At 51.3% G+C, this 25,940-nt stretch overlaps 1 protein-coding gene across 1 annotated transcript in view; it reads right to left on the bottom strand.

Moving 5' to 3' along the window:
* The window catches only part of MYO1B (myosin IB), a 135,545-nt gene that overhangs the window by 32,963 nt on the left and 76,642 nt on the right, over positions 1 to 25,940 (bottom strand). The window contains exons 5-13 of the mRNA XM_081095302.1: positions 25,467 to 25,571; positions 21,933 to 21,979; positions 18,091 to 18,154; positions 12,781 to 12,879; positions 11,239 to 11,342; positions 9,722 to 9,869; positions 9,318 to 9,436; positions 8,963 to 9,049; positions 7,958 to 8,023 (exon numbers count right to left, since the gene is read on the bottom strand). Coding sequence (XP_080951428.1) covers positions 7,958 to 8,023; positions 8,963 to 9,049; positions 9,318 to 9,436; positions 9,722 to 9,869; positions 11,239 to 11,342; positions 12,781 to 12,879; positions 18,091 to 18,154; positions 21,933 to 21,979; positions 25,467 to 25,571 — 839 coding nt within the window. The remainder of the gene's footprint in view (positions 1 to 7,957; positions 8,024 to 8,962; positions 9,050 to 9,317; positions 9,437 to 9,721; positions 9,870 to 11,238; positions 11,343 to 12,780; positions 12,880 to 18,090; positions 18,155 to 21,932; positions 21,980 to 25,466; positions 25,572 to 25,940) is intronic.

The raw sequence follows: 25,940 nt of genomic DNA, 5'->3' as shown, positions 1-25,940 counted from the left end.
GAACAGAACTGGTCGCCCCTCCCTGGGGATCCACGGAACTTCCGGCCTTCGAATCTCCCCATAAATACAAGCGAAGAAGTCACGGAGAGCTTTGAAACCTGACCTTTCCAACTCGACCGGGGCCCCGCCTGGGACATAAGTATGGAAAGGACATGCGCAAAGCCGCAGGCTGCTGACCGCGTTTCTCCCTGGAAGTCGGCGGAGGACGACTCACCACAGGGATGAGCTGGCTAATCAGAGGGACGTCTGACTCGGAACCACAGGTGACACGGGGACACGGTCACGGCTGACCTTTTCATGTTAAATGTAGTCAAGGATAAAGTGGTTTTCTTAATCCTGAAGTTTATAAAGGTCACACCTTGATGCTCAATACTTTCAACAAATAGAGTCTTAGACACAAGGGCAGTCCCCAGGCCCCACCTTCACATAAAAACTGAAAACCATGTGCTCCCGTCCTCAGAGATCAACCATTTAGATTAGAAGCTGCAGTCCACCGGGTAGCGATGTGTTATTATTAATACTATTATTGCTGTGATAACCAGTATAAGGACATGACATATATGAGGAAGTCTGGTTTTCTTGGTTTGATGAAACAGGTCCTTATAGAATGCTACTAGCACAAGCGAAAACCTTAGAAACAAAATCAGTATTTTAATGGTTTATATGAGCAGATCTTTATGTTTGTTCTTATGTTTTTAGAAAACAAATCCGTGGGATAAATCCTTCCTAGTAATTGAGTCAGTCTGTGCTGGTGGGGCTATTTTTTTTTTTTAATGTTAAATCTTCCAATGGCAGGTGCTGAGGAGGAGGGGGGGGGTGGGGCGGGGAGGGGCAGTGTGTTCAGACCCAGACGCGGCTGCGCACAGCCTGACGGACACGCCAAGGACAGGCTACAGACACACACGGAGCCGGGCCCCGAGCACAGCGTCACAGCGCAGCACAGCGTGCAGAGCAGGTGGAGCCACACGTGGAGCTACCCCGACTCCCCTCCGGGCTCCCCGCGTGGACTGTCCGCGCCCACACGCCGCCGCGGGCCCTCGCTGCACGGTCACACCGGAGAGCGCGTCACACGGGCATGCACAGGCCCCGCGCACACGGGATACTCACTGCATCCTGGCGGGAGGGGCAGACACACAGGTGCAGTCAGCGCTTAGTGTGCAAGAAGCTTCTAGAAGTGAACACTTACGGACAGTTACTCAGGGGTGCGGGTGGCGGGGCTGACCATCCGGGCCGTGTTCCTGAGGGCGGATCTAACACGTTGGATCCAGACACGTGTCCTAACAGTTCACGCGTCGGGACCTGGGACCTACACGTGGGGTCTGAGCGGTGGCTCTGCGAGGCGAGACCTCTTCGGGCGAAAAGGGTGTGACTGGCCTGCAGTCCTAAGGCTGCGGAGCCCAACGCCTCTAATTCTGAATTACCAGGAAAAATAACGTGCGTGGCATCCACCCAGAGTCAGGGACAGAGGCAGCTGCAGGTCACCAAAAGGGGAAGCGTCCAGCAAGATCCAGGCCCACTCCCCTCCCCCAGCACTGCGACCCCCCCACAGCTCGGTGCCACCCTCTATGGGACTCACCCCCATGCCACCCTCCTCTGTGGGACGCACCCTGTGCCACCCACCCCTGTGCCACCCACCCCTGTGCTATAGCCGGTGTCTCCCCTCCAAGCACAAGCAAGGTGCTACAAGGGTTTCTAGAGACGCTGAAGAACAAAAGCTTGGCTCTCTGACCTGTCCTGTTGCTTAAAGAGTGAAAAAAAAACAGACCAGCACAGCCACAGGGCAGCACAGCCACAGGGCAGCACAGCCACTGGGCAGCACAGCCACAGGGCAGCACAGCCACTGGGCAGCACAGCCACTGGGCAGCACAGCCACAGGGCAGCACAGCCACTGGGCAGCACAGCCACAGGGCAGCACAGCCACAGGGCAGCACAGCCACTGGGCAGCACAGCCACTGGGCAGCACAGCCACAGGGCAGCACAGCCACTGGGCAGCACAGCCACAGGGCAGCACAGCCACAGGGCAGCACAGCCACTGGGCAGCACAGCCACAGGGCAGCACCCAGGGGTTCCCACGGCAGTGTCTGCGCGTCTGCTGCAAGCACAGCTCCCGGCCCCCAGAACAGGCCACGGGCTGCCGGTGGACACGATGCTGACAAGGAAGGGGGCCTGGATCCTGGGGTCTGAGTGTAAGTTGTGGACACTGTCCAAATTCGGGGGCAAAGGGGGCTTCAGAACCCCTTAAAAATAACTTGCAAAGGCTTATAACCCGCAGCAAACGAAGCAACAGCCTGGGGCAGCTCACGGAGCTGAGCCCGCACAGTCTAAAGCGTTCTTCATCCGCTCCGGCGGCCAACACCCCAGGCTCCCCTGCAGAAACGCCACGCTGGGTCTCGGGACCCCACACGGACAGGGAGGCCCCAAAGCAAGCTGGTATCTGGAGGCACTCTGGGTTTTATTAAAGAACCGCAGGGGGGCCAGCAATCCAGAGCGGTGGGCACCGGTCCCACCTGTCAGCCGCATGAGTCAGTCCCCAGAGGAGGAAGTGGCCGGCGCGCGAGCCCACGCATGACTCACCTCCTCGCCCGTTTTCTACCCATGCTCCGCGCATGGAACTTTTCTCCACTGTCCAACCCACGTTTATCCCTATGATTACCGTGATTATTATAAAACTGAAACTGTTGGGAATACCTTCGAACAACTCCATCCAGAATTTCCCTTAGACAATCCCCTTGAATGAAGCTCAGAACCAACCCCCCGTCTCGCCCCCCCCCACCCCCAAACACACACACACACACACACACACACACACACACACGCACACACTAGGTCTGCTCCACAGCCAGGGCTCGGGCTCCCCCGGCTCACAAGGAGCTCACCCAGAGTGGGCTGGGTGAGGGCTCTACAGATGTATCGCCTCCCAAAACGTTAAACTCCGGGGTTCTCTCAAGGGTTCCAGAGTGTGAGTCCACCCCACCGTGCAGGCAGAACGCCAGGCCCTCCGCAGGGTTCATCACCACGTTCATACGCGCACGTTCCAGCTATACATGTTGTTCCTCCAGGGATGAGTTTTAAAGATGGATCAGCCCTGACCGGTTTGGCTCAGAGGATAGAGCGTTGGCCTTCGAACTCAAGGGTCCCAGGTTCGATTCCGGCCAAGGGCATGTACCTTGGTTGTGGGCACATCCCCAGTTTGGGGTGTCCAGGAGGCAGCTGATGGATGTTTCTCTCTCATCGATGTTTCTAATTCTCTATCCCTCTCCCTTCCTCTCTGTAAAAAAATCAATAAAATACATTATAAAAAAAAAAAAAAGATGGATCAAATACACTGGCCTGGCCTGGCTGGTGTGGCTCAGGGTTTGAGCGTTGACCAATGAACCAGGAGGTCATGGTTCGATTCCCAGTCAGGGCACATGCCCGGGTTGCAGGCTCGATCCCCAGTGTGGGGCGTGCAGAAGGCAGCCGGTCGATGATTCTCTCTCATCATTGATGTTTTTCTCTCTTTCTCCCTCTCCTTTCCTCTCTAAAATGCTTATACACACACACACACACACACACACACACACACACACGCCAGTTACTGTAGTTTTCTCAGTCACAGAGCAGGCTGATGCTCTCCTATCCCCGTTAAGGCAGGTATTTAAATCCTGTACTCTTCACAAGCAGCAAACACTGGAAGGGAGACGTAGAGTGAAGGAGGCAGCTCTACCACACTTGTCCTTAGGACGGGGCCTGGGGGATCTTGCGGGTGAATATTATGTGTCGGAAACAGGAGGGCAATTCAAACCCAAAGACAAGATTCATTCCAGCACAAGCCCTTTTCATGACACATTTAACTGGCATTTCTTACAGGCAACTCTCCTTGCAGGGCCACTGCTGGCTGTGTCAGCTGGGCAGGGGTCCTATACTTCACAAAGAATGAAGTCGCTTGTGTAATATATAAAACAATACATTTATAAAGGGTGTCCCAAAATTCACGCAAGATTTGAATTTTGTGTGAGCATTAACAACAACAAAAAAATAAAAGCCTAATTTTACTTGGAAGATTGAATCAGATTCTAATATCTGTTGCCCTTCAATTTGATCAGCATCACCAAGTACCAATGATGGCCCAGGAGCAGGGACAACGAAGACCAACGAAGACCACGGCTTTGCGTCTGTGCCAGCAAAGCCGTGGAGGCCATTTACCCGATGTGCTATTCCATACATAACCCTATACTGTATACTTTATGAATCAATAAAAAATTTACAATTTTCAATTATAAACGTGTGTTTTCTATCAAAATTACTTCTTGCGTGAATTTTGGGACACCCTTTATAAAAGCGATAGGACGCTGAGCTTAGCAGCGCTGTTTGGAAGGAGCTGGGCTGTATTCCTGCTGTAAAACGTGCTGTTGGTCCGAGCAAAGTGCACTTGGTGGAAAACCTTGGGGCAGTCCCCAGTAATGATAATGTTCCTCTAAAAAATACACTGTGCTTAATCCATTTTTTAAAATCGCCATGTCAAGCAATAGGCCCTACATCAAGAGCTGCTTTTTATAAAAAGTACATTTTTTTTTAAAAAAAGTCCTCAAAATAAGAGAAAAACACTTAACAATAAATATTGTTCTTTTTAGACATCTACAAAATTAAATGACTGGCTAAATTTGTAGAAAACTTCCCTTTAATTATCGTAGAACATTGTTCTTCCAGGTACATACTCAAATGTGGCAAATTTTAGGAAAAACGGTTTTACAGCCTGGGCTGGTGGCTCGGCGGTTGTAGTGCCGTCCCGTACACCCAAAGGCTGTGGGTTTGGTCCCTGGTCAGGGCATGGACAGGAGGCAACCAATGTTTCTCTCGCTCCTCTCAAAAAAAAAAAAAAAAAAATTTTTTTTTAAATCAATAAACATCCTTGGTGAGGATGGGAAAAAAAAGCACAGAACAAAACACAGCGGTACAGTGCTCCCCCTAAATATTTTAGAACAGGCTTTGCTTTAGAATGTGAGGCAAGAATAATGATGGAACCTGGAACAGCAGATGCTGCCTGTACCTAGAATCACTTTCCTTTTTACAACAGTTCAGAAAAGGAATCCTAGAATCGCAAGACGAGCTGACCAGGCTATGCCGACGGTCGCCCAACTCCTAGACTGTGTTCTGGGGAGAGAAATGGAAAAGGAATGCCCGACGCAAAACGACCAGCCTCCCCCCCTCCCCCCTCCCCCGCCCCGAAGCTAGCTCCAGTGTGAAAAGTGGCCAGTGCAGCCCCGATGGCCTGCACTGGGCCCCAGGACAGGAACAACTAACTTCCCCGTGAAACCCCCTCCCCTGTCCATTCTAAGACCTGCCAGACAAGGACTCAGGGAAGAGCTGAATCGAGTGAGGTGGTCAGCGCTGCTCTGAGTTTCATTTCTTTCTCCTAAGGGAGGCACTTATTATTTTAGAGAGAGAGATGCCCCAAATATTCCTCCCGGACCAAAGGCCATGTCTCCGGTTCTAAGAACATCCGCACCGAGTTGGAGAGAATTGGAACGGCTGGATTATAACCTTCTTCCTTCACAAAACCGACTTCTGTTCTCCCGGGATGTCCAGCTGGGCTTTCCTCCTCAGTGAGTTTCAGTTCACTTCGCCCGACGCCCGGCATCCGCACTCCGTTGATCTGCTTCCCAGGCTGACGGCCGGTCCACGCGGCCTCAGCACGCCTCCCACCACCGGCCCGCATGTCAGCGCCCTCAGCTTCCGTGCATCAGAGTCCAGCACCTGTTCAGAGAAGCCCCGAGTGCACGCCAGGTTTCCGCCAGCTCAGCCGACACCGTGCCCATGGGGACGGTCAGGGGGGTCACGAGGCAGGATTCGAAACAGAAATCTCAGGGCCTTTACTGTCCATCGTGTAAAGCGAGGCCCAGAGTGTTCTAACCACACACCCTCTCACTCCTGCAGTCGGCGTTCATGGGACAAAGACGGGCTTCTCTCTGTACTCAGGTGATTTCCACGCTTGTAGACAACATCACAGGCACGTCCAGGTTCGCCGCTGAAGGGTTCTGCGCCCTCCTCCCCAAGCCACACCCGCAGCCACGGCCCCGTGACCGGCTTCCAGGGGCTCCACCCCCGGGGCCTCCTGACCTTCACGGGTTCCCGTTTTTAGAGAACCCAGCACAGCGGAGGGTGGCATCGGAGGTACGTATATACTAGAAGGAAAAAGACTTGCTAATTCTGACCCCAAGGGCACGTGGAAGTGCCCAACCAAATCTTTATTCTGACTTCCCCAAACTAAATCTATTTGTAAAATAATGACGTTGTTAAAATCAAGCTGTTTGGAAGATGGCTCTGAGAAGATTTAGACAGGCGCATGGAGGGAACAAGGAATTCTCACGAAGACTAGCTGTTACTTCTCTCCAAGAACGGGGGGATCCAGTCCCGTGCTGCCAGGAGAAGGAAGGTTAGCTCCCAACGACCACGGCCACGAAGAGACTTGCTACACACGTGGCCGGTTGGTTGGCTTTGGCCTGGACTGACATTCCTGTTTTAAAGAGCAGAACTGTCACCTGTTTGCGGTGAGGACTATGGTCTATATGCAGACGAGGGTGAGGTGAGATGGACTGTAGGTGCGGCTGGGTGTTTTCCAAGGGAATTTCGCGCAGAGGCCGCACAGAAGACCAGCACGCAGCCAGGAGCTCACAGTTCACGCTGGAGAGTCCTGTTTACGGGGCAGCTGCCCCCGCTCCGCACCCTGGGATCGAATGGCCGCTGCACATTCTGCCGCGAGGCCCACGCCCCGTGATTCTGAACGACTGGTTGGGGTGCAGCCCAGACACCTCACTTTCCAGAAGCTCCCCAGTGACCCCAGCGCGCAGCCAGGTCTGAGCTACTGGACCGGGGCACCCGCTGAAGGAAGGAAGACATTCGGAAACGTGTGCAGGCACTTCCATCAGCGCAAGCCCACACGGTGTCACAGCGCTGGGAGAAAGGCCGATGGAGCCGCGTGCGGGAAGACGGGCTTGGAGAGAAACGGGAATGAACCATAAGGGAAGAATATTCTTAGATCGCTGACGGGCATCCCACCCAGAGCCAAGTTCCAGAATGTTTCCGCCCAGAACATCCGAGTTCTGTTCGGATAGGTTTGCAGCAAACACGCTTTGAAAAAGGAAGCCAGCCCTGGCCGGGGCTCAGTGGGTCGGAGCATTCATTGTTCCTTACACCAAAGGGTTGTGGGTTCGGTCCCCGGTCAGGGCAGGTACAGGAGGCAACCGATTGATGCTTCTCTTTCACGTGGATGTCTGTGTGTGTGTGCGTGTGCGTGTGTGTGTGTCTTCCTTCCTCTCTCAAATCAATAAAAACAAACAAGACATATCCTCAGGTGAGGATTTAAAACAAAAAGAATCAGCTTCCTGGACAGACTCTCCTAGCAGACAGGCTGTGTCCTCAGCTGGCAGCAGACCCTCACTCGCAGGGCCCAGCGGCGAGCTCCCTGCAGAGGAAGCACTCGTCCTCCCCCCGGAATTCGTCCTCTAAGATCACAGCCGGTGAGACCCACTAAACGCTCTGACCCAGCCCCCGGGTGGGTCCCACAGAGATGAAGTGACCGGCACTGCTGGGCGTGGCCAGCACTCAGGCGTCCTTCCTTCCTGACTTTTTCACGGCACCGTCCTGCCTCACTTTCCAAACAACTTACAAATAAATGAACGCCCTCGGGCATCATGTCCACACACCTTGTTGGAAATTTCCCGGTAAGAATTCTGCACTTGCCATTTCAAAAGTCAGGTGCTAATACAGGAAGCTCTGTTACACACAGCAGTGTCTCCAAAATACCTCTCTTTGCACGCAAAACACATCCAAACACACACATGTTCTGTCATATCTGTACAGAGGTCATTTGTTGATTCGAAGTTACATTAATTATATATACATTGTCTATGGAAGAGTTAATTCCCAACTGTTCGAAATGAACAAAGATAATACAAGAAATAGAAAAAAAGCTTACCTCAAAAATTTCAAAGCCGTAGATGTCCAAAACGCCCATGACCTTCTTCCTCACTTTGGTCTGTGCCTTTAAAAGTTTCAAAGGGATGGGTTAATTTAGGCATGAAAATTGGCACTAAAAGCACAGCAAAGAACATCCTATATAACAAAACCCTAACATGCAAATCGACCAAACAGCGGAACGACCGGTCACTATGACACACACTGACCACCAGGGTGCAGGCACTCAACATGGGAGCTGCCCCTGGTGGTCAGTACTCTCCCACAGGGGGCGCGCCGCCCAGCCAGAAGCCAGGCTACGGCTGGCGAGCGCAGCGGGGGTGGCGGGAGCCTCTCCCGCCTCCGCGGCAGGTGGACATCCCCCTCGGGGTCCTGGACTGTGAGAGGGCGCAGGCTGGGCTGCGGGACCGCCCCCTCCCACCTCACCCCGTGCATGAATGTCATAACTATATATTATAAGTAAATATATATACATCACAAGTCAACTGTGCCTCGTAACCAGCATAACTGTGACTTAGTGTTGTTGTTCTAAATACGATGTTGGCATGGAATCTTTCAGAAATCTGAGGAACAGACGACATTTAAGGAGGCCGTAGCGATGCTTAATTATGAAAAACTATGCTTAATTATCAACAGGCAGGGTCTTTCAAAGTCGCCCAGCCAACCCCCTCATTTGACGGGAGAGCAGTAGTAACGGGAGGGGTCACTCGACCTCCCGGCAGGGTGTCCAAGTCGTCAGCACAGGGGCCGCCGGGACGCTGAGCGTGAGTCTGCAAAGACCGTTAGATCATTATTCACTAGACTGGAGAGCTTGCTCATGACGTGGCAAAGCACAACAGAACCTCTGAGAAACGTCACCCCTAAGCGAGGGAAATCCTTTTCAAGGAACAATCCTGATACGTGGTAGCCAGTAATTTGCCTGTAAGGTTAAAGTATCTTTTCGCCTAATGTTTCCACTCCAAGTACCATTTATGACCACGGATCTATTGCTGGAGAGGCTCCATACCTTGATGCTTTCATTGATTCGATTCACCAGCCACGAGAACAGCCTGCTGTAGAGGTTTTTAGCCAGCGCGTCCCGGGCATAATACGCCTAAAAGAAAGAAAAAGAAAAGCTCAGCATACCCCCAACTACCACAGTGCTCGCTTTCAATAAAATAAGATTTAAAAATATATATATTTGCAGCTCTTTTATTCCACATTTCTTCTCAGAGCCACTTTTCATTACACTCTGGATGACCAGTCAAGCCGCAGAGAACTGATAAGCGGTAACCAATAATCTGATGATAAAATTCAAGCACCCCCCGATACAAAGCTACCAACCCCCCGAAACACCCCCGCCGGGCGCTGTGCTCACCCACCTGCGCCACGTTCAGCGTGGTGGACACCTTCTCCTGCTTGGCCTCCACCGTGCGGAAGCTGAAGGCGCGCTCCAGGACCGACTGGTCGATGGCCGTCAGCTCGCAGATCTCCTTCAGCTCTGTCGGGGGAGGACACGACCGTGACTGCCCGTGCGGCTCAGAGCCATGCCCCCGGCTCAGGAGTCCCTTCTAGGGCACATGCAACACGCACGGCACATGCAACCCACACGGCACATGCAACTCGCATGGCACAAGACACTCAAAACAGCTGTCATCGTGTTTCTGTTCAGTTTCACTACAAAGCTGTTTTCGAACCGACCGAAAGCAAGGTTTACTCTCGGGATTGAAAACTGGGCAGAGATTCGGGACGCGTTTGCCGGGCGAAGCTGATGCCACGGCCTTACCGTTCTTATCCTTGATTTTGCTTTCGTCTAAGCCGTTCACTCGCGACTCGGGCTTGAACTCGATGTTGCCCAGTTTCAGCACCGCGGCCACCACCTCCAGGACGGCCTCGGCCTCGTGGTCCATGAAGCCCACGATCTGCATGGCATTCTGGGGGGACAAACACCCGTTTCCTGTCGGTAGTTCTTTATTTTTTCTTTTTAAATGAATCATATAACACATTTGTTTCTGAAGTAACAAAACAACAACCACCAAAAAGACAGCGGTGTCCCGGAATAAACTTCCCAAAAGGGAAGCCTGTTAACAAACTGGATAGAGACCCACGTGCGGCTTTATCTTGTGCAAAGGCTTCCAGCTGAGGTTCTGGGAGCCCCAGGGCACCTGTGGCCAAGGCGGGGGGCGGAGTAAACAGGAAGATAGAGGAGGCTGGGAGCTGAGCCTCGGGCTCCCACCCCGTTTCTGTGTGCGTATACACATCTATCTTTCATACTGGAACTCTACTGCTGGAAAATACACCTTCATAACCCCCTACAAAAAGCCTCCTCATTCACTTTACACATGAGAAAACCCGTGGTTTGCAAAGATGAAGTCTGCAAACCGACCCAGGGCCCTGTGGGTAATAAGGCACATCCGTCCTTATTTGTATTGAGTGACAACGATCTGCCAGGCAGAGTCCTTAGAGCTGGTCTAGAACCCACATCTCAAAACTGTGTGCAGGACTCCACAGGCCTTGCCTTCGACGATGCCCAGTTTTAATAAATGACGCACTCGGAGAAACACTTTCTTTTCGAGAAGAGCCCAGCTTGTCTGTTCATCTGGTTATGATGAGGCAACCCAGAATCCAAACATAAACATCGGTAGAGAGAGCAGGGAGAGACCCCAAGTCCTCCCAGAGACGAACTGGTGACAATCCAGTTTCCTCCAGGATCGCCACCTCCTCACTCCTGGCCACCCCCCACCCCGGCCCCTCCCGTCTCATGTGGAAGTAAACACCAGTCACCACGGCACGTCCCGGGAGCAGTGACTGTCAAAGTGCCGCAGGAACGTCAAACAGGCCGTAACTTAAAAGATTTGTCTAAAGGCTGATCATCCCGGTTTGGTCACCATTTCTCAGAAACTGTTTAAAAACACGACTTTCTGTCTCAAAAATAGTTTTGACTTCACATGATCCTAGAACATGTTACGTTTTCAGGCCTGAACGTGAACTATTGGGCTTTGGTGACGAAAGCAGTCAGAATCTCAGTACAGCCTCGAAAGGGTCAGACCCCCAAACTCATGCCATCAGAGGCTCCTGTCGGCGACCAGGAAAACCACTCGCTGCCATAAGGCACGGCCTTCACCTCGCGTGACGTCCGGGCCGTGAAAAGATCACAGCCAATCAAAACACAGCAGGCCTCGCAGAATTCTGAGCGTTTACGGAGCACGAGTTACACGTGGAAGAAAACTCAATTCCGTTACCAATTCCGACTGAGCGGTAAAGCGCTCCCACTGTAAAGAGGAATGCAAAGGGCACCCTTACCCTAACGGTTCTGAAGTTGGCCGCGTCGTCCACGCCATTCACTCTGGCGGAGTCCAGGCTCAAGTAGTTGTATCGGCTGAAATCCCGCTCGAGTTTCAGTTTCTCTGTTGAATCGCACACACAAATCGATAAGCCACTTCCATAACCCGAACCATCTCTAACTTCTCATTCCTTATCCCTTCAGGTAAAATGACTCTAAATTCTGTGTTAAGCCAACAGAAAAACTGGTGCCCAAATATCAATAAGAGCAGTTTTCTAAAATCCCCTTTCTCGGTGTTGTTCATAGTTTTTTCACATTTATTCCTAATGGGAAGGCCCTTTCCATAGGTTTACAATAGAAAATATCTTCCCTGTACTATTTCATTTTAACAGGGTATCTGCCTAGCCATTCCCACACCAGGTTATATAAGTAGAGGGCAGGGATAAGTGTCCCCTACACAATGTGTTGGGGTGCCTTTGAACTATTTCATTGGGGTACGTTCCAAAAAGTGGTGTGCTGGGCGGGAGGCTGACCGTTCCATGGCTTATCTGGGGTCCCCCGGGAAGATGTCCTCCCTGTGAGGTGACACCCACAGGCTCGAAGCAGACCAGAGCCCGACACCTCTGCAGGCTCCCCCCTTTCTAGTAACTCCCCCTCATGTGCATGCAGTGGACACTTGGAGTCATTTCCGTGCCCTCTGCTGACCGTCTGTGAGGGGAGTCTCCCCAGGTGGCACTGACTTGCCAAAGCTCTTCTGGTCTCAACCATTTGTTCTAAACTTTCCCTCGCTCGGCTGTTGCGCTCGGGCACTGCACTGATGCGCTTAAATTAACTCTCTCTCTCAGATACCCAGAGGTGATGTTTTTAACTCTAGTTGCAAACGTCTTCCCGCTATTTTTCAGTCTTCACGGAACCATGTTTTGCTCCAGGTATGCATCTGCTGCTCCCTGCTCATTCCCTCTCCCCACGCGGAATAAAGGCATTAGTCCATCTCACCATTTTACGTCATAATTAGCCTCTCCCCCAATGTGTAGCTCTTTAGGAAGCCACCTGAGACAGGCGAAGCACAGGGGCCTATCAAACCAACGCTGGCGTGTAATCAAAGCAAACACCCCGTGTCCTTCACCTCAACCAGGGTCATGGAAAACGTGTAAGAAGGAGGGAAAGCATGTGAGACACTTTAAAAGAATGCTCTGGATTGACTGTCAAACCTCAGAGGGAAGGCAGCGGAGGGAGGCCGGGTGGGAGGAGATCAACCAAAGAACTTGTATGCATACAGGCACAGCCCGTGGACACAGACAATAGGGTGGTGAGGGCCTGGGGTGGGGGTGGGGCCGGGGCCGGCCTGGGAGAGGTCAATGGGGGAGAAGGGGACATCTGTAATATTTCAACAGTAAAGATTTTTTTTAAGTTGAATGTAAAAAACATTTAAGGAGAAAAAAGAAGTTAAAAGAATGCTCCGGAAGGTGCGGTGACAGGGCTGGCCGGGGGCTCGGCGGATGAGAGCCTCATCCACACACCCGCACGCTGGCCCCTGGGACTTGGCGCGAGCAGGGACTCACCCAGGAGCTCCTCGGAGGCGCCGGAGAGCAGCTGGTAGAAGACGTGGAAGTTCCTCTCGCCCCGCGGCTGCTTCACCACGCGCGACTTCTCCAGAAGGTCTGAGGGGAGAGGGATCAAACCCAGGGCAGGGTCAGTTAGGCTCTGGCATCCACCACGGCTCTGTTCCCCTTTCCCTGTCTCCTCCCGTCTCGTATTAATAGAAAAATACCAGGAGGCACATTTTCAGCTCTAGTTCCAGGGAGAAACGCAGCCCTAACTGAAGCCACCCAGCGAAACACACAGGGTCCCTTCAGACAACAGTGACGTGCAAGGTAAGTTCAACAATACACGCCACCACCTGACTAGAGACAATAAGCTTTCAACCAACAGGCTCTTCATTAACGTGGCATGACATTCGCTCCTTCCACACGTAGCCTCGCAAGTCAAACCACGCAATGAAGTGCAGCTTTACTAACCCACTAAGTAATCGTGATAATAAATCATTTAAAATTTGTGAGATCTGACTGTGCGCTTTATAGACTTTTCCCGCCGAGTCCTCCACCATCCTATGAGGAATGACTTCACAGGTGAAAAGCTGACGGGCCGAGAGTTGAAGTGCGGTGGGAAGTCAGGCCGCCTGACCCAGGTGCAGGCCCCGCAGTGCAGCCACACGCCCGCCACCGGGAGGAGTGAGCGATGTCCCTGAGAGCTTGGCGTCTTAGAGAACCACGGTGGGTCTCACCTAACGCAACTTGGTGGTGTTTGACAGCGTACTTTCATGATTCCAGATAATTTTTCATCCCGCAAATTTGAAAGTTTTCAAACTTTCTCCAAGGAAGGGAGGGAGGAGGAAGGAAGGGAGGGAAGGAAAGGAAAGAAAAGGAGGGAGAGAGGGAGGAAGGACAGAGGGAGGGAGAGAAGGAGCAACGGAGGGAAGGAAGGAGGGAGGGAAGGAGGAAAGGGAAGGGAATGGAAAGGAGGGAAAGGGAGAGAGAGAGGGAGGGAAAGAGGGAGGGAGGAAGGGAGGGAAAGGAAGGAAAGGAAAGAGAAGGTGGGGGAATTCTCTGGCAAAGGCCAAATTTAGTTATAAAATTCTGAATTAGTGATCCCATTATCGAGGACTAAATTTAGAGAACAAAGTCATTGGATTTCTAACAAGAGAAAAATTAAACATCATCCAAAAAATGCACAGGGAGAGAGGCTGTGCCCTTTCTCTGGAAATGGCACTGAGCTCCCTAACGCGCGCAGGGGCATCCACCCAGCATCTGCCCAGGTGAAGTTCAGTGCACACGTGAGGCACGCCAAGCCCCAGGGGGTCACACCCAGGAGGTCACGGGCAGGAGGAGGAGGTGGGTTTCAAGGAAACCTAAAAGTGGGCTGAGGAGCAGAGAACAAAAGCGTACAAACACAAAGCTACTAGCAACAGGACGCTGTGGCGCTTTTAAACGCTCACCCCGGGTCATTCCACCTGGACGGCGGCCAAGGCCTCACAGAATGAGGCTTCCTATTGAGCCAAAGGGAAGAAAACAAATGGAAGGCACCAGGGAGACAACATTTAGTCACGGAAATTACGCAGCATCCATCCCCTCGAGGGACTGGCCATTTCGGTCAACTAGCCGGTCAATACTGAGTGCAGCACAGAAGACAGAATCGAGGGGGAGGCTGAAAGGCGGCCTGAGCTTACTCATCCCGTGGCTAAGCCAGGGGTGGGCAAACTTTTTGACTCGAGGGCCACAACGGGCTCTTAAACTGGGCCGGAGGGCCGGAACAAAAGCATGGATGGAGGGTTTGTGTGAACTAATATAAATTCAAAGTAAACACCATTACATAAAAGGGTACGGTCTTTTTTTTTTTTTTTTTAGTTTTATTCATTTCCAACGGGCCTGCCCGCGGGCTGTAGTTTGCCCACGGCTGGGCTAAGAGCACCCGCACAGTTCTAGAAGGAAGAACGCACCGCGCAGGGGCAGGCCCTTCGTGGAGAAGCTAATCCTTACAGAAATTCCTCAAGCCTGGAAGAGAGTAACTCGATCGCATTGAAAAATATATAAACAAACGCTACAGCCCTAGCCGGTTTGGCTCAGTGGATAGAGCTTCGGCCTGCAGACTGAAGGGTCCCGGGTTCCACTCGGGTCAAGGGCATGTACCTTGGCTGTGGGCACATTCCCAGTAGGGGGCGTGCATGAGGCAGCTGACCAATGATTCCCTCTTATCATTGATGTTTCTCTCTCTCTCCCTCTCCCTTCCTCTCTGAAATCAAGAAAAAATGTATAAAAAATAAATCAATAAAAAATAAAACCCTTCAGCTTACCTCACCCGTCCATGCACAAACTCCTCAGTCATCAGTCCACTCACTCACTGTTCAGCCCATGTGCCGGGCACCATCTGGGAATGAGCTGGGCACTGGCTACCAACAGGCAGGCCTTCTCCTCTTGGTGCACAGGGTCCCCTGCTCACATCACGCCCGCCACCCACACCCACAGCAGCAGCTCTTCCCACAGAGGGATGCCCAGCCCTTAGAGAGAGCACAAGCAGGGGGTGGTGGGAGGGCAGTGGCCAGGTGTCCCTCACCTGTCAGAGCCCACCCCCAGGCCTCCCCCTGGTGCTAAGGACCCTGCCACGCCCCCCACGCATTCGCCCACCCGACAGTGACACCGTAACGATAAGGACAGACAACTGCCTGGCGCCACTCATCCCATCCCATGCCAACAAGCCAACTGCGGTCCTTCCTCAAGACACCGATACTTCCCCGCCTGGGGCAGGGCCACACCGGGCCCTCAGCACACCGGCCGGCCCGCCCGCCCGCAGACAATGGCGCTCAGTCATGGCCACGGCTTCCCGACGCAGCAGGCAGCCCCGAGTTAAAGAAGAGCATTCCCTGTCGGCGTGTGGGAAGGAATGCTGGCCCGTGCGCTTCTTGACCCGGCAGCTCGCCTGATACGATCGGTGACTGCGATCGCATCCAAGGAGGAAGCAGATGCCATGTGCACCTCGCGGTGCCAGGGGGAGGGGAGGGAACTTTCCCAGGCCTTCCCCCAGCAGCTGCTTCTCCCGCGTTATCACCCTCCCCCGGGCCCCGCCTGCAGTCCTGTGATCACCCGACCTCACCGGTGAGAAGCAGGGGCTCGCCTGCCAGGGTCACCGCGACAGACAGAGCCAGGCGCAAAGCTCTGGTGACTGCGGCATCCGCTCGGTCTGCTCTTTATGATTTTCCAGCAAAAAGACTGCAAACCCCAGACACACGTGGAAATGTGCACGTTACATTCCCTTCCTCTGAAATCAATAAAAGCATTTCTTTAAAACAAGTATTATCTCACATCAACCAAACACCTGGACGTGCTTCCATGTTTTACCTTCTCACATGACGCAAATGTTTGCTATTTCCCGCGTTCTGAACCCGTCTCCTAATGATATACCCTCAGCGACGTTCTCCGGTTCGGGTGAGCCCGTGGCACAGCCCGCCCGCCTCCCCCGGACGAAGAGCCGGCGGCTGGCTTTCCTTCTACCGGCTGGTCCGCAGCCGGCCCCGCGGCCCGGGCCCTTCCCGGGGTAACCTGTGCTTTCCCTCGGCGGCGGCTGGAAAAGGAGGCAAAATGTGCTTCCTCCAGCCTGGCCGGTCTCGTCTTCTTTCCAAGGGTACGAGATGCTGGCGTTGGCAGTTTGGAGAGGACAAGAGGGGTCTGCCCAGGGCGCACCCCCGTCCCGGAGGCCAGCCGCCGCCGCTCCCCGCGACCACCTCTGAGTCAGCCCGTCTCCTGCTCCGACCACTAATGCATCCCTCTCCTCTCCCAGCACAGGATCCTCGGAATCACCGGGGTGTTCCCGCTACCACAGATTTCAACACAACTTCCCTGTGGGGACAGACAGTAACCACCACCATCTGAAACCCATTCGCGCGGATACAGTCATCCTAACGGGGCCAGCCCTGAGGGCTTAATGTTTACTCTCCATGGAGACGGTAACCATGAGAGGGCAGGCAGGCAGGCAATGCCGTGTGGAGCTTACACCTCAAAACGTAAGACCCACGTTACCGTCCAATCCTTGTAAGAAAGTAATCCTTAAACATGTTCCTGGCGTCCTCAAAAGGAATACTGAATCAATCATTTCAGAACCAGAACATTTCGATACAAGTTCTATAATGAAAACAGCAAGCGTATCCTCATTTTAAAAAAATCGTGTATTATTAAAGTTAAGTTGTGTTGTACAAAGTCAATGCTGAAGACTTACGAATATATTTCAGAATGAAAACGAATGGTGCCTTTAATGGGGGTCTTAGAACTGAGCCTGCCTTTTCCTGTGCAGCTCCCAGCGGCTGCCAGGCACCGTGAAGGGAGGGAGCCGGCCTAGCAGGGTGGGCAGGCTTACAGTCACTTGATTTGGGCACCATACGTGGTCAGCGTAAGTCCTTCTGCTTCCTTATTGGACATATAAAACCATTTAATCCAACCAATTTCATATGAACACTTACTGCTGGAAATATTCTCTAATAACTATGCATTTTGGCAAATGTGGATAATCTCAACGCATGGCACATACCTTGTGTAGTCAGGCAAACTAAAATGGAAAATTAACCCGGCCAGCGTGGCTCAGTGGTTGAGCACCAACCTATGAACCAGGAGGTCACAGTTCGATTCCCGGTCAGGGCACATGCCTGGGTTGTGGGCTCCATCCCCGTGTAGGGCGTGCAGGAGGCAGCTGATCCATGATTCTCTCTCATCATTGATGTTTCTATCTCTCTCTCCTCCCTTCCTCTCTGAAATCAATAAAAATAAAGCTTAAAAAATAAATGGAAAATTAACTACTTAAAAACTATAAAATGGTGGAAATGAGAAGAGCCATACAATTTATTCAATTTAATCCCATGGATTCAAAGATGAGAAAACCCCAGCCCATCAAGGTAGCTCTATGAATAGTGATTTAATTTTTTTAAACCAGCAATATAGTTTGCCCAGGTTTCTTAACCACTAACCACCTGGCAGCATTCCTCCAGCCTAGAGTTGGGCTGGGTTTGTTAAATAAAATAACCTTTGGAGAATCTTCTGTATTACTGGATTGGCTTAAGGTCTATAGTAATAAAATACAGTTGGACTAATACCTATTTCTTCAGCAGACCCCTAAAAAGTTTTTCCAGGGTAAAGATTATGTCATCTTTAAAAAAGATTTAGAAATTATATAAGACAAGTTGAAACCTATACGTTTTAAAAATCTAAGCAGTATAAGAAGACATATTCGTACACCCATCTCTTAAAGATCCAAGTATCTACAATATTCCATTTTAAACACACGTGTTACTGTTCTAAACTTCTTTAAAATAATTCAAATAAAATACTCACAGTTACTAATCACTCCTCCCAGGGGGTCGCCTTTAAAGTCGAATTCAATATCCATATATTTGCCCTGCCAGAGAAAGACTTTGTGAGTTTTCAAGATCCCCTCAAAATATTCAGTCAGCGTACCCTCTCAGAGAACAGCAGCAGCGTAAGCCCTTCATACATCTGTTTAAATGTAATTAAGAAAGACACAGTTTATGTAACCATGACGCACAATATGCCTCCATGAATAATTCATATTAAATACCCCATTAGCTCCAAACTAGCATATCCCATTGCTAATTCAAGAATAGATCATCTCAGCCGTCATGTAAATTTTCCACTTCAGATCTGTTTCAAGTTCTGAAGGGGGTGTGTCTTCCATTCAACAATAAAACTGCGGGAAATAAGTATTCCTTATATATGCATTCGTGGGGAAGATGAATTATTTCATTTTTATAGGCAAAATATGTGTAAGCCGTGGCCAGAAACTCCAAACACACTGGCCCCGGGGAACACTTAAAGTCTTGTTTTTATATCCACTCAAATCAAATACAGGACCATGCGGGTGACCAGCTCAGAATCAAAGACCGCTCCGTATTCCTCCGGGGCTTTGATCTGGATTACACAGCCATCTATGACAGGCTCCTGCTATACTTTATAGACGGTATGTTAAACACAGGGACGCACACATGGCGTTTCACACGGTCATTTCTGCAGAATTGCTCTGTAATTGTCTGGTTAAAGAATAACCAGTATGAGAGAATGGCCCTGACAGCTGCTTTTTGTTTGGAAAAGGGTGTGTTGGTCGAAGGAGACTTTGGTTTTGCTTCGTGTTCAACCCGTAACAGCCAGAGAGATGGTTCGTAAATCATTCTCCCAAAGAATGACTTACACTTCTCTATTTGAGAAATAACCGTGAGGGGGAAGACACAGGATTGCATGGCGCCCAGTCAACATGCGATCTGTGGCTTTTTCTTAGCTCACACACGCTCTCCTGCCTTCTCCTTCTCGTTATCCTGGGTCTTCTGGCCTTTTAAAGCCTTCACAGCCCCAGCCAGTTTGGCTCAGTGGATAGAGCATAGGCCTGTGGACTGAAAGGTCCCAGGTTCAATTCCGGGCAAGGGCACAGGCCCGGGTTGCGGGCTCAATCCTCAGTAGGGGGCGTGCAGGAGGCAGCCGATCCATGATTCTCTCTCCTCGTTGATGTTTCTCTCTCTCCCTCTCCCTTCTTCTCCGAAATCAATAAAAATATTTTGTTTAAAAAATAAAGCCCTCACTGAGTAGTCATCAAGTAAAGGTCTATAAAAAAGTCTATAGAAGCAGTCAGCAGGGCAACCAAGGCCCAGCTCCTGCCCTCAGACGCTCTCAGCCTCCGGGGTTGGAGAGAGGCACACCGGACTGTACTGTGCACGGGGTGCCTCCTACCACGGGCCCCGGCACTCTGCACGGAGAACAGGGACCGAGGGAAAGCAGGGAGTCTGCCCTCAGCGTCAGAGGCCAGGCAGGCAAGGAGGGGAGAGCAGGAAGGAGCAGGCGCAAGCTGGCCTCCTAGAGGATGGGGAGGGAGGCAGGAGCCCATCACGACATCGAGATGTGCGCCTGACAGCCACGCCGGGTCATACAGGTTCCCAAACAAGGGTGCCACAGTCACGCGTGCCTCTTGACAAGACCACTCTGGCTAGTGTGCAATGGGCTAGAAGAAAGCAAGGCCAGGGTGGCTGATGGGAGGCGGCAGTCATCGGGGAGAAACGTGGGTGGCTTTCAGCAGGAGTCGCAGCAAAAGCGGGGAGTAAGCAGAGCAGAGAGCGAGGCAGCGAGTCGCCATGACAGGTCCTGGGCGGAGGGACAAGGTCAGAGAGGAGGGACGAGGATTCAAAGCCCAGGAGTGCGGCCCTCCGTGGGAACACTGGCCTACAGGGTAAGCTACAATGAGCACGCCCACGAGACCGCCACGGGGTCGGCCAAGTATCTCCGTGAAGAGATTGAGAAGGTCATGCTAGACCTGGCTGGGTTGCTCAGTGGTTAGAGCGTTGGCCCATGGACTGAAGGGTAGCGGGTTCAATTCCCGGTCAAGGGCATGGACCTCAGTCGCAGGTTCGATCCTCAGTCCCAGTAGGACGCATGGGGAGGCACCCTGTCCATGTGTCTCTCTCACATCGGTGTTTCTATCCTCCCTCCCGCCTTTCCAGTCTCTCTAACGATCAATGGAAAAATATCCTCGGGTGAGGATTTATAAAAAAAAAAAAGAAGTTCGTTCGGGGTTAACCCGTCACACACTGTCAAAGGAAATGCAATTTCCATGAGTCATCCACACCGCTATAGATGGTCACTGCACACAGGGAGAAATTACTAAGACCTGGGCGTGAAGTGATGTAGCCTATAATCCAGTATTAATTTCATATCCTAACGCCTCTGTTATAACAGGATTTCTCTGAATTTACTTAAGAAGCCAAGCCTTTCAGTTGTGAAAGGAGTAATGACTCTGAGTAACATGGTTTTCTCGATGTTTACAGCCTATGGACTTAATATATTTGCAAATGTTTTTTGTAAAGCGTGTGTCATTGGCAAAAAGCAAAACATGAAATCTCCACAAAGCAGCTTGACCTCTTGGAATGACTTCTCTCTGCCCACGCTCCCGTTGCTGCTCATTCTATTTATGTAATGAGATTAGCCATGTGACCACAGCAGGGCAAGGCAGGGCTAATCCAACGGAAAAACGCACCGCCTCGGACCGGAACCTTCCATTCTCCAAGCTATCGACCATCTCCGCGGGGGCCACGATCCCGCCTGCAGCACTGAGAACCCCACGGAGGAGCAGCCAGAGGAGCTGACAGAGGGGAAGAAGAAGGGCAAGGAAGGTCTGGCAAAGCAGCATCAAAGATCAGAATCGGTCCCAAGTCGTGTATGAGAAGAGAGCTTATGAAGTCACTGATCTTTTAACATAAAACCGGTTAAACTCTAGAAGAAAGGAAGCGATTTCAAGCCCTGGCCGGGTTAACTCCGTTGGTTAGGGCATCGTCCCAATACACCAAGGTTTGGGGCTCATGCCTAGTCAGGGCACACACCAGAGTCAACCAATGGATGCATAGGTGGGACAGCAAGTCGATGCTTCTCTCTCCCTCTCCCCATCTAAAATCCATCAGTAAATAAATAGAAAGAAGGAACCGATTTCAGAATGCCAGCCTCACACACGGCATGCTCTCCCTGCTGCCTCCAGGCAGGTCTATGTCCCTGGAAAGATGCGGGGCGGGGCTCAGCTGGAGAGTCCTGTGGGCAGATGTGCAGTCATGCAGAGATGATGGGAGACGAAGCTGGAAAGTTCTCTCAGCGGAATCAGCATTTTCCAACTCAGCCAACGCCAAGCAACAGTTAGCTTCAGCTTTTATTGTTCAGTCCTCTCTCCCTGCCCCCATTAGCTGCCAATCCTAGTGATGGATCTCTCTTGAGCTTTAGAATACACCTCCTCCCGTCCGGGTATTACAGTATAAAGGACAAACCCGGTACAGTATATGAACTCAGTTTATCCTTCTACTTAATTTCTGATTCTTAATTATGATTTCCAAATACCAAAATTTAGACAAGTAAAGAGTTATTCTAAATAGCCTCATTTAAATTGCTCATGGAATCTTAGGATCGGTGATGAGAAAACATGAAAAAAAAAAAAATAGCTTGTCACTCCAAGAATGGAAAAAGGGGAATTCCAGAAAGCAAAGAGCAGTCCGTATAAAACTCGCCCGGGTTTAACAGCAATGGTGCTCTTCGTTTCCACACGTGCGCATGAGGAAATACTAAACATCTCCTGGCTGTGTACACATGCACGAGATAAATATTAGGGTTAACACTTGTGCTTTACAAATACTTACAAATCGCGAGGAGTTGTCATTCCTGACCGTCTTGGCATTTCCAAAAGCTAGGAAGAAAGGAATTGATGCATGGTTAAATGGACAGGAAGTCATTTCACGCAGAAAGATACGGCAACTATCATACTTAAAATTTATAAATCCTAGAACATACAACTTGTAGCAGTGGCGCTGCTGGCTAAAATTTCCACAGAAGCACACTGAACAGGAGTCCACTAAAGCTCCCGTGTCTTCTAAGTTCACAGAAAAAGAGCGTCATTCCTGATTCATGGAATTCCCCCAGGATTACTGTAACTCAGTCTCGTTTGATTCGGGATCGGGTAGCAGTGTTGACAGCAGTGAATGGAGTGGCCAGCAGGCACAGCTTCTGAGCCCTTCACCATGATCCTCAGCGGATAAGGTCCTTTCAGCGATAACTACTACTTGCGATTGCCAAAAGTTGTGTGGAACTTGCTGAGGTCTCCAGATTCAAGAAGGCCCCGGGAACCTTTAAATTTGTAATTAATTTGAAGCCAAGCTATTTATAACAGAAAGACGAAGAGATTCGAAAACTATCATCCTTGCTAGTAGGCTCAACATGTCCGTCAGACCTCAATGAAACTTTCAAGAATATAAAGAAAGCCAAGCCCGGCTGGTGTAACGTAGCTCAGGGTTTGATTGTCGACTTAAGAACCAGGAGGTCACGGTTCGATTCCCGGTCAGGTCCATGCCCAGATGGTGGGCTCCATCCCCAGTGTGGGGCATGTGGGAGGCAGCCGCTCAATGATTCTCTCATCGTTGATGTTTCTCTCTCTCTCCCTCTCTCTTCCTCTCTGAATCAATAATATATATACCCTGAGGGGCCAGATGATTATGACCATCCCATCAGTACTTCATTGACACTTCCAAAAATACTGAATATTGAAAACTTCCTAAGCAAATACTCTCCAGGTTTTATTGTTATTATTATTATTATTATTATTTGCATAACTAATTCACTTCATTGTACTGATGGGGTGGTCATAATAATCTGGCTGGTCATAATCTGGCCACTCGGTGTATATATAAAAAAAAATTAAAAAAAGAATGCCAAACTGGCCCATGACTCAAAATCCAAGTAGGCGCCAATCTCCGCTGCTTCCGAGCCAAGTTCACCCGCAGGCCCCCTTTCAGACGAGGGCACCTCAGAACCACAGGCTTACAAATCGCGAGGAGTTGTCATTCCTGACCATCTTGGCATTTCCAAAAGCTAGGAAGAAAGGAATTGATGCATGGTTAAATGGACAGGAAGTCATTTCACGCAGAAAGATACGGCCACCAGGCAGAGTGTTCCGTGGAGTGCCGGCGGCTCACAGGGTCGTCCGGGAGGACTGCCTCACCAAGCTGTGCACAAGGCAGGGAGGAGCGATCTGGGCCAAGGTAGCGAAGGACCAAGCAGAGCAAATATGCCGCCTGAGCAGCCAGGGTCCCTGTTCCGTGGACTGGAAGCCCCGCGGTGCGCCTTACAATTCACCGTGCACACCCACGGCCTCGGGGGCTTGTGAAGGCGCAGACTTGGGCTCAGGGCATGAAATCCTGCGTTTCGGCCCGGCCCCGGCTGTGAACTGGGACCCGTGGGCCACACGGCAGCTGGCACAGACTGAGACACGATGACACGTAAGCAGAAATGAATGTTCAGATGGAGAGACCAGCATCCCATCTCCGGAATCCTCCATCACCTCATGCAATCCAACGGAGAGAAGATGATTGGAGAGCAAGAGCTCAAACGGTAACTCAGGGCTAAAAGCTGGTCCGAGTGCTGAGAGCAGCCACGGGACCAGGCCAGGAAGTGTGCGTTCAAGTTGAAGTTCACTTTGGATACTCGGCAGCCAAACTGGATGTGTTATATTTCACATTAGCTGGCTTTTTATTTTTAATGTTTAAATTACATTTTTATTGATGTCAGCGAGGAAGGGAGAGGGAGAGAGAGATAGAAACATCAATGATGAGAGAGAATCACTGCATGCCCGCTATGGGGATTGAGCCCACAATCCAGGCATGTGCCCCTGACCGGAATCGAACCCGGGACCCTTCAGTCCGCAGGCCGGTGCTCTATCCACTGAGCCAAACTGGCCAGGGCACATTCGCTGGTTTTTTAAATGTTTCTGATTTTTTTTTAAAAAAGGTGAGTCCTCCTCAGTTAAGACTCAGACCTCAGTCCTCCTTCATAAAGTCAACAGGGCAGTTCTCAGGGCAGAGACACCGCTTGGGATGAGTGTGGCGTGGCGGGTCCCCTGACACCAATTCTCCCTTTAACACGAAGCAAACAGGTGCTACACGGAGTAAGGACACCTGACACGAAGCCTCCAGAAAGGATGCTGAAGTCCACCTTTCCATCCCACGTCCACGCCCGCTGAAAGGCCGGAAGTAATAAACACGACCTTGAGAAGGGTGAGTGCCGGCCCAGGTATCCCCAGGGGTCGTGAGGACCAGGACATAATTTGGGGTTTTCACAGGGTAGTCCTTCCTGGTGGGTGTGGCCACGTCGAGGTGCCAAGTGAACCAACTTGCACGGCCCCGAAGTCCAGCTCCAGATGCCGACGCATGAAAGGCCGTGTGTTGTGGCTTGAAGGTCAAGGGCAAGTGAAGGAATTGCTTCAAAAAAACTTTATTCAGGGCGGCCTCTGCAAGCCATAAACCCTCTTTTCATCAAACACGTCTGAGTTGCACATTGCTGAACCCAGCTCCGAACACTGGCGTCTTTGACCGTGAGCCACAGGCCCAAAGACAAGGGCTCCCTCAGACACTGGAGACACATTCCGCGATTGTTTTTCTAAGAGCATTGTTCTAGATGTTCATTTCCAGGAGCAGCTCCAGCTGGGAAGCGAAGCGTTCCCATACGAGATGGCGCAGGCCCACAGAGGCCTTCCTCCCGTTTCCTGCCCGGGGCCTCGCTTCGAGCACCACCGGCGCGAGGGCCAGATCCTAATCACAGAGGCAACTACAGCGTCCGCGGAGCGGCTCCCTTAGACCGCGGCATTCCTCGCACAAACACGCAGACACGCAGCAACGTGGGCAGGCCCCGAACTTCAAGGCAAAAAACAGGGACTACACAAGTCAAATACTGGAATAAGGAAGATACGGCACTTCCCACAACAGCTTCTTTATTTGTTACGTTACTCGGGGGAAAGAAAGATCAGTAACAACAGAATAGATGTGCCAGTCTCCGCTTTTCACAAAGTCTGGGTATTTTTGTGACTCTTATTCCAACATCTGGGGGATAAGGATGCATGGCATCTCCTTGTGATAAAGAGGAAGAAGAGGACGAGGCCTGACAATGGGGAGTAACCCCTACGCTGGGGGTACCCCCAACCCCAAAGCAGCCCTGCATTAAACACGTTAAATCTTGACCGTCTACGGCTTTGAACAAAGGGTTGAACCAAACAACTCTCTAGAGCAGGGATTCCCATCAGCGTGCCTGTAGCCCCGGGATCGAGTGCCCTGAAAACCGGACCCCAGTCCACGCACACCAACCCCGCGTCCACGCTGAGCCGACCCCACGCGCACAGAGAGGCCTACCTTCCAGGACCGGGTTGGACTGTAAAAGCTGCTCCTTAACTTGATTGACTTCCGCCCCTTTCCCACACACGGCTGCCACGTACGACATGACAAGCTTGCTGGCCTCTGCGGGTGAAAAGAAGCCATGTTAACAAATTAGGCTGAAATTAAAATTAAAAAAAAAAAAACATTTAGAGGCAAGAAAGTGGAAAGACAAAACCCACCAATAGTGTTTCAAATGCCTCTATACCTGGGAATACATAATGCCTTGGAAATCTATACTAATAACAGCCTAGGCCCGTGGTCGGCAAACCGCGGCTCGCGAGCCACATGCATCTCTTTGGCCCCTTGAGTGTGGCTCTTCCACAAAATACCACGTGAGGGCGCGCACGGACAGTGCGAATGAAACTTCGTGGCCCATGCACAGAAGTCGGTATTTTGTGGAAGAGCCACACTCAAGGGGCCAAAGAGCTGCATGTGCCTCGCGAGCCGCGG

This window comes from Myotis nattereri (genome assembly GCF_964212035.1).
Source record: "Myotis nattereri genome assembly, chromosome: 7".
In the NCBI taxonomy this organism is placed as follows: domain Eukaryota; kingdom Metazoa; phylum Chordata; class Mammalia; order Chiroptera; family Vespertilionidae; genus Myotis; species Myotis nattereri.
This window is presented reverse-complemented; position numbering and strand designations above follow the sequence as displayed.